The sequence below is a fragment of the Poecilia formosa genome, unplaced genomic scaffold, assembly GCF_000485575.1.
Source record: "Poecilia formosa unplaced genomic scaffold, Poecilia_formosa-5.1.2 Scaffold185, whole genome shotgun sequence".
NCBI lineage: Eukaryota > Metazoa > Chordata > Actinopteri > Cyprinodontiformes > Poeciliidae > Poecilia > Poecilia formosa.
Window position 1 is genome coordinate 319890 of NW_006800124.1, and position 8884 is coordinate 328773.

General features: G+C 41.4%; 1 protein-coding gene and 1 long non-coding RNA gene across 5 annotated transcripts; one reads left to right on the top strand and one right to left on the bottom strand.

Moving 5' to 3' along the window:
• Positions 1 to 227: 227 nt before the first annotated feature.
• LOC103147574 (calcitonin gene-related peptide) lies at positions 228 to 7141 on the bottom strand. Of its 4 annotated transcripts, none has more exons than XM_016678564.1 (4): positions 6026 to 6486; positions 4377 to 4511; positions 1769 to 1959; positions 228 to 1672 (listed from the first exon to the last, which is right to left on the bottom strand). In XM_016678564.1, the coding sequence occupies exons 1-3, from the start codon at positions 6193 to 6195 to the stop codon at positions 1797 to 1799; spliced, it is 468 nt and encodes a 155-aa protein (XP_016534050.1). In that variant the 5' UTR covers positions 6196 to 6486; the 3' UTR covers positions 228 to 1672; positions 1769 to 1796. The 4 variants fall into 4 exon arrangements, with proteins under 4 accessions (XP_016534050.1, XP_016534051.1, XP_007566046.1 ...); XM_016678565.1 differs by having other exon boundaries at positions 1769 to 1956; positions 6026 to 6477; XM_007565984.2 differs by lacking the exons at positions 228 to 1672; positions 1769 to 1959 and adding exons at positions 2717 to 3348; positions 6995 to 7141 and having other exon boundaries at positions 6026 to 6117.
• LOC107837887 (uncharacterized) lies at positions 1957 to 2955 on the top strand. The gene is made up of 2 exons (XR_001663940.1): positions 1957 to 2399; positions 2568 to 2955. It is a non-coding gene; the product is annotated as an uncharacterized LOC107837887 (long non-coding RNA).
• Positions 7142 to 8884: the final 1743 nt, after the last annotated feature.

Sequence of the window (8884 nt, forward strand, 5' to 3'; positions counted from 1 at the left end):
CAGTGAACACATAAAACCTCCAGAAAAACAAAAAGGAAATGTCTTTAAATTTTAAGAACACTGTAGACATCCTGTACCTTGGAGGAAGGGATGCTGTAAACCTGAAGCTTTTTTGGTGACCTTGGGTTTGTTTATTCATTTTGGAAGAAAAAATCTATACAGATAAATGTGCCATATTTAAGATCCAAAACTAAAAGGCCTTTTTCTTTTTCTTTCTTTTTTTTTTAACTGACTCAAGATTTGGTCCATTTAATTTAACTTCTATGGAAAACACAACACAACAAATTATTCCAAATCACTGACAGGAAGACAGAAATGTTTATCCGCACGACGTGGAATCTACTCGGTGTTGCGTGGAACGTATTACCTGCTGCTGTGAACCCTGTCAGATGCACCACGGTTGATGTTCTGAGTCAAGTTTAGGTATTTACAGAATTAACCGTAACTCTATGCCATTTTGAGATCATTTGTGAAACTATGAAGACGTTACAGAAGGCAGCTTGAGGTGTTGGAGAATGGAAGGCTTCTCTCCTCTCTTGAAGCACATCAGTAGAGCCACACAGAAACTTTTTGTGTGGATAATTAGATTGCCATCTATTGGAGTGTTGCTGTAACAACAAGAAAAACCCCCCAAAAAGGTTTCCGTCATGTTAAATTTCCTATTTTTTTACGTTTTGCCTAAAATATCGCTGCATGTGTCAACCAGCTGTGGTTGTTTTTTGGCTGCCTTTTGTTAAGCAATTCCCTGTTTTTCTTGTCATGTATCCAGACTTATCCGGTTTGTTTGGAATGAGTCGTTTCTGCTCTCTATGGACTGTTTGTATTTGTAAATTTGACTCATATGTTAATAGTTTTCATATTTGTTCTGGGATCAATGACAGCATCGTGAGTACAAATATAAGTGGAAGGTGATGTTTTTCTCTCTCTCTCTCTCTCTCTCTCTCTCTACATCTGTTTACAAAATGCTTTGAAGAACAACACAATTACCTCAAACCAAAGTGTATCTAAAATACATTTTAATCTTGCTGAAATTTTTGTTTTTCACAATATTGTTTACAATATGAATCCATCTCCGTTCTCCTCCTCATCCTCACTCGGGTTCTTCATTGCCGTCTCAAAACGAAGCCGTACAATCATGTTCATGTAAATTTTTCTACATCAAGGCACAAGACAACAGCCGTTGTGTGGGGAGAGGGGAGCGAAGTGGGGAGGATCTTTACCAGTGTAAAGGGGGGAATGTTAATATATGAATCTCAGCTGGGGGTCGGTGCTACAAATGTGCTCTAACGAGGTGAAACGTGGGGCGAAAAAAAGAAAGTGATAACCACTGCTGTTTTCATTTTATTTTCCAATAATATTCATGTATAAAAAAGAGCAACCCATCGGGATGTTTTTTTTTTTTTACTTTAAGGAGTTCATTTGTTCATGTACAGAAAGTAAAGTGCTTTTTTTTCCAATTTTTTTTTCAGTTATTTGCCAAAAGCCAAAAAAAAGAAAAAGATTATTAACAGGATGGATAACGGGGACAAAACATCCCTTGTTTTCCAGTAAGAATGTGAAAGAGAAGATAAAGGGCCAGTTTAGTATTTATCTGCGTAGTTTTGCTGTGTTGAATTTTTGTTCACAGGTTGTTGTTTTTTTTTTTTCCTTTTTTCTTTTCAGGTGTCCGCCTCTGAAAGACAGAAAATTAGAGAAATTGAGGTACATCCTAAGGAAATAACGCCAAATTTTTATCGATAAAATACAATTTGTATAAAACTTTATTTACCGTTTCCCAAAAGGTTGATGGGGAGCCCTCACATCTGGGTGCTTCTCCTTCGCCTGCCGAAGGCCTTGGCGCCAACATTGGTGGGAACGAAGTTGCTGTTGCCTATTCCCCCCGACCGGCTGAGGAAGTCGGCCAGGCGGTGGGTCACGCACGTGGCCGTGTTGCAGGCGCGCTTCTGTGCTGTAACGCTGCTTCAGGACAGCAAAGGGAGATTAGCACGAAGACACCACGTGACGTTTACGTGAGCTAACACCACAACACAGTGACTGTACGACAAATTTGATAAAAGTGGACAAATAAGGTAACAGCTTATGTATTTTCTTACCTGTTGACTTACTGAGGACTTCCCAGACAGATTTCAAGGCGTCTTAAAAGTGCGTTTACGCTCTAATTCGTTTAATTTCTGTCTTACGTGATTGATTTTTTTTTTCCACTGGCTAAGGCTTCCTTGTAGAAAATACATTCATTAGGCAACAGACATCTTGCCTCATGAGTAGATTATATTCTTACCTCTGAACTGATTGACAACTTATTCGATTTCAAGACGTCTTAAAGTGTATTTACGCTCTAATGTTCTTGCGTGTTCATATGAACCAATTTTTGCGTCTTTAACGAACGAACAGGAGCTAAGGTTTAATAATAATAAAGGACATTGGTGTCTTCAACAGTGGATTATTTTCTTACCTGTGGACGTACTGAAGCATTTTATAGTATATTTACACTCTTAATTTATTTAATTTTGCTTGTGTTCATGCTAATCAAATTTTTTGTCTTTTAAAAACAACTAACATGAGCTAAGGCTTCCTGGTAGAAAACTACATTTGTTGAACAACATGGTGTCTCATAAGCGGATTATTTTCTTACCTTTCCAAGGCGTCTTAAAGTGACTTTACACTCTTAATTCATTTAAATTTTGTTCTCGCGTGTTCATACAACCCAATTTCTGTGTGTTTTTAAAAAACGAACAGGAGCTAAGGCTTCCTGGTAGAAAAATACGTTTATTGAACAACAAACATGGTGTCTTAATGAGTGGATTATTTATTAATGGTTACATTAAGTGATCTGTCTATCAGATGCCATCAAATAACACTACACAGAAATGGATATCTGATATTGTAAATTACAGCTGTGTAAATTATGTCTGATTGTCTGAGATAAAAGGAACAAATTATTCTCTGCCAAAAAAAGAAACAAGCAGGGAAAAAAGTGGGAAAGAGGTACATAAAAAAAGAGAAAAAAATCAGGTTCTTCTCATGTCAAACAAGCCAGTAGGAGTTAGCATGCACTTGCCAGGATGAAAAATACGGAGAGCAAACCGGGATGAAGGGATAGGTAAGAAGAAAGGATAAATAAAGGGAGAGAGAGGAGAAGGGAGAGGAGAAAGAAGGGTTTAGATGCTGTCAAACGTCTCGCCGTAGCTTGCATAGCTGTCCCTCTCAGGAGCGCCGCGCTTCTTGCCGGGCGTTCCCGCTCCCACGTTCGTGCGGGGGAATGTCTGCAACTTGTGCAGCTCCTGAGACAGTTTGCCCAGCACGCAAGTGCTGAGGTTGGAACAGCGCTTGGTTAGGGGCCTGCCCATGCTGTTGGGGAGGGGACACACAGAAAAAGACATGCAGAGAAAAAAAGGACTCATAGGTAAGGGAAAACATGCAAGAGAAATCATCATCGTTTTGGTCTTTTCTCTAGCCTCCACTCGCACTCTGCTCTGACCTCACATGCATTTCTGTCTCATGCCGTCACAGCTTAAACAAAAGTGGAACAGGAACGTCTCAAACCTCATACAGCATCATGCCACCAGCTTTTCTATTTTGAAACATTCACAGAACTCATCATCCATCCCGTCATGCGCCAACCCCCTCTCCCAGAAATCCTGCATCTTTTACACCAACAAAAACAACCCATCCACTTCCCACAGTCATGCAGCTTCCCGTAACTGTAACTGGCATCATGCACACTTGTTTTTTTTTTTTTTTTTTTTTTTTTTGGGGGGGGCCGGGGGGGGGGGGTTGATAAGTAAATATATGCTTTTCACATGCCCAGCAGGCAGTTTTTCACCCCTTCACACAAAGTCAATACCAGGCTTGTTTCATGCGGGATAAAGGGTCATGACAGAGAATACAGATTTTTTTTTATTTCTCCATTTTAGCATTTTGTTGTGGAAAAAAAATATGTTTTTTTTTTTTCTTTTTTCCCCTATGGTTTTGCCAAAAGTACATACCTCTCTAGAGCTGACTGATGATGATGCATCAGCAGTGGTGTTAGAATGAAACCAGAGAGTGAAACGTGGGAACAATCTAAAAACAATCTGTCCGGTTTACATTTTCGCTGAAAGCAGCCAGGTTCAGGACCTGTCCACGTTGTCGCCTGAACAAAATGTAGTCTAATAATTCTAGAACATGTTCTAGAAAGTTGTAGAACAAATCTGTTCTTAAACCCACCACACTATTTGTGTAAGTCTCCAGAATAAGGCATGGTAATACATAAATGAAATTAACTTGATGATCGAGGCTACTCTACATTATTGCATTAGAAATCGAGTCGTCTGTGAGTTGCTTCTGCTGTGAGGAAATATTAAAGCTTTATTTGAGGAAATAAGAATGGGATGTACCTGTTTCCCTCGGTCGCCTGCTGCTCCATCTCTTCTGCCGTCATCTGCACAAACTCCTTGACGATGGCGTTCAGTAACCTTCGCGCCTCGTAGTCCGTGAGCGTGACTCGTTCTGACATGGACTCTAAACCTGGTCTGTGATGGGACGGTTCAGGGGACAACAAGGGGACAAGCAGTCAGTGGGGCAGGAGTTATCGCCCTTAGGGAGCTGCTGGACATTTGTCACACATTTCATGGGGCATTTAAGTAACTCAAAAGCTGGTTTTGAAGATTTTTAAGAGGTCTAAGAGCTCACACGGCCCCACAAACGCCCCGAGATGCCAGGATGCGTGTGTGTTTGTTGGGGTGGGATCTTGGGGTACTGGTAAAGACGATGGATGGGAAGGGGAGGCGGAGACATCAGCACCTTGGAGAGTAATGACGCCTGAGTTTGAGGGCCAGTGGCCAACACTAGGGAGGGGTTGGGGATCGGCTGGTGGGGGGGACAGTCTGCGGAAAGTGCCCCATTTGAGAAAGGGGGGCTGATTTCCAACAAGCTTTAGATTTATTGCAAAATCAATAGCTTCATAGGAACACTCGGGAGAGAGGCTGGAATGGAGCTCCATATGGATATATAGGTCTCATTTATCTCCCTCTGGAGTGAATTACAACTTCCTCTTTTTGTGTTTTATTAATAGTATGTAAACAGCGGAATAGATGTGCAATCACGTTTTGTGCAACAAATTCAATGTTTTTCAGGTTTTCTTTCCTAACTTTATGACTTTTAAATTCTAAACCAAGCATTAAATTTTATCTTTTTTTTATTATTTGCATCATAATGTTTAGCTACAATTAAGACATCCAAGGTTGGGATTATATCAACCACATTCTATTCTATTCCATTTTATCAAGTTGCATGAATTAGTAAAACAACCTTTTAAATGTAAAATATTTAAAATGTTAGAATGTATTCTTACACTGCAAAAACACAAAATCTTACCAAGTACCTTTTTGTTTAGTTTCTAGTGGAAATATCTTGATACACTTCAAATAAGAGAACTAGCTTACAATAAACTTTTCAGCAAAGAATAGGAGATTGTTTTAGGTTAACAATTCCTTAGTATTGACTAAAAGTACTAGTTCCACTGGCAGATTATTTCATTTATTAACAAGACATTTTTCCATGTTACAAGTAAAAAAAATCTGTCAATGTTACTTTTTAAAATCAATATTAGGTAATTATTGACTTAAAACAAGCTTCTATATCTTGCTGAAAAATTACTTATAATTTAGTTTGTCTTATTTCCAAGTGTACCAAGATATTTGCATTAAAGAATGGAATATAAATACTGTATAAGATTTTGTGTTTTTGCTGTATAGCTGAATTTACAGTATGCTATACATTTGATAATAAAACATAACACTTGTATATGTACATTTACGTATATCAACTTTTACTGCTTCTATTAAAGTTGCTGCAGATAATTCCTCAAAAAGAAAGACATAATGACTAGAAAAACCTTGTAAGACTACAGTTTTTTTAAAAGAGAAAAACTGAAAACCAGGAAACCAATTGTTTGTCATATCATCGTTGCTTTTAAATCCAGAAATCACTGCAAGTGCTTGACAGCCGCCTGAACGAAAAGTAAATTGCAAGAGCCGTGTCTCACCTGGCAGGGGCGGCTTGTGAGCAGTACATCTGGCAGATGACCAGGGCGTAGGCAACGAGGAAAGCTGAGATCTTCAACATAACCATGGTCCCCTGCAACAGGAAGGAAGACACCCCCACCCCAACCCTCTTGTCAGCATCTTGCGTACTGATGTATCTACAAGGCAACATGTGTAACAAATGGACTTGCTGCTCGCCGAGCCCCTTCTTCCTCCTCCCCCCACACCCTTGAGTTCCTATCAAACTTGGTTTAGTTCTTCCCACGTCTCCTCATCCTCACACACACGGCAGCCACCACCCCCCGTTCTACTCTTGTTCATCGAAACGCACTGTTCCGAAATATCCAGCAGCGAGCACAGGACATGTAGTTCTCTCTTGTCATTCGCAGTGGGGACTGGAGTGCGACATGCCTGCAGGTAGCTGGGTGTGCATAAATGTGTGTGTACGTGTGTGTGTTTGAGAAGGGGGGGAAAGGTAGGCAAGGGTCCCAGACTCTGCAATATAGGTAGCAGTTGCTGGAAGAGGAGGGGTGAAAGAGAGGTGGTGGTGGTGTTGGGGGGGGTTACTCCAAGCTTGCCAACTCCCTAAGGGACCAGTGCATTAGTGTAATGAGCTTCCAGCACTCTCTAACACACACGCACATTTTGTCTGCAACACACACGCACACTTTGAGCTGGTTGCTTCTGCTCGTTTTTCTCATGAATTGCACCGCCTCAGTAATTTTTTATTTTTTTTTGCTTTTTCTGAAAATCTCCTTCCTCATCGTTTCTACCTTTCCTCCCTCTTTTTCCAACTTGGCTGAGTCTTTAATCCCCAAGAGGAAAACGGGAGCTTCCCAACATCTTCTGCTTCTGGTAACCAGCCTCATTTCATTCACATCAACCCAGTCAAACAGCTGCCACCCACAGCCAAAGAGTCAAAATACAACCCCAACCCACTGATCAAGACAATAAAGGAAGTCAACACTCACCTTCAATGATAATCACCAAGCAGTAAAAATAAATATATATAAATATCTCTCTGAATCTCTGTTCAAAACAACAAGAAGTTGACTTTCTCTCAACTTGCAGAACAACTCTTGACTCTGTTGCATGAAGTGCCAACCACCAGCCTATATATCCCACCACTCGGATTTGTGCATCGACTGTGTAGGTGTTTAATTATCTGCTGGCAGCCAATCGCGTGGGCCGTGATGTTACGGCGAGCCAATGGGAAGCCTCCTCTAGACCCCCATTCGGACTTGGCTCGCCGCTGAGAGACATGGCTTTTGTGCTGACGTCATTCCTCAGTCACTAAGTGCTCCATTCACAAAATTCACCAGTCATATGGACCATTTGCCATCACTAGTTTGCATTGATGTCATTAATCAAATAAGAAGCAGAGTGAACTGATGGACGTGCAGTAGCACTGCCGGCGATAAATAGTTGAAAAAAAGTTTCCAAAAATGGTTCGTTTCATGCTGCATCTCAAACTAGGAGATCAATAAAGGGCACCCCCACCCCTGTAAGTCACCGCTTCCCCTCCTGAATAAGCACTTGCAGGCGGGGCCATCTGCTGGGGATGGACGTATACTACACAGTGACGCACTTCTGGACTCCTGCACTTCATTCATAATGCTGCCTGGATGCCTCCAACTTCATTGTGCTTAATCACAATCCAGACTTCCTGCAGTGAGTTTGAGTAGTTAGCCAAGAACTTTAGAGTCTCAAGCATAAATAACTGATTACCTTCTGACAATTTTTGCTCTCTCTCTCTCAGCAGGTCTTGCAACCACTTTATTATTTATAAAACCACAAGTAAAGTGTGGCAATCTCCTGTCTCTCCGGAGTAAAAACCTCGAACCACATTAAGGTAATAAAGTCTTACCACGGCCAGTCCAGTAATGACCGAAGCTGCTCAGGCCTCCTCCCACACAAGTGAGCAAACAACCAATCAATGACAGCCTGCGACAAGGGCCGTTTCTCAACGGCAATTACACAAGTGTTTGCCCTGTACAATTGTCTCAATGCCCTGCCTTTTCATTAGAGGGGCAGGGCGGCGTGTGCATGTGTGTGTTTCTTTCTAAACTGCCTCACTTGAGCACGCGTGTATGGAAAATGTCTTTCTATGTGTACTTAATGCCAGACAAATTGGATAGGTGTGTGTGTGTAGGCCTATATGTCAGAGTAAACTAAAGGGGAGGGGTTGCCTCTCCATGTCTGCGTCACAGAGGAACCCCATTATACAGGATGAGCCTTTTAGTGCTATTGAGCCACATGGTTCAGCCTTGTCAGCTGCTAAATCACTGCTGAATAGGCAGCTGCCGGGCCTCAAGCCACATCTTTTGGACTCTGGAACTTCTAGTAGGCACTTTCTCACAAATAAGAACACAGACATTTCCTTGGGCTTGTGTATTTGTTTAGGTTTCTGCAGATAAAAGGTTTGTGCATTCTTTCGGTGAAGGGCTTTGGATCGTGGAACTCTTTCTTCACATTGTTAGCGAAGGTAGCCACCACTTTGCTACAGGCTCTTGCAAATGCATTCTTCCCTCTTAAGCATTTGAACATTAAGTCATTAATAGCACAAATGTGTGTTCACAGTTGCTGGCCTTCACAATAAACTGCGTGGATGCTCCCAACAATGAACTGTGGATGGTCCTGGAGTACACTGAGCCTCCTTGATGTTTGGGCGGATGCATCAAACTATTCAGTAAATAGAAAAGACAAGAACTCAAAAACAATGCCGCATTAAAGTAGAAGAACTTCATCAGTCAGTTTGTTTCCCTTCCAGGTCTGTGCTGTGCTGCCCCTGTCAATTCTATTCAATGGGAGCAATGTTAGTCATCGCTGTGTCTACAAAGCATAACTCACTTGCAAAAAGA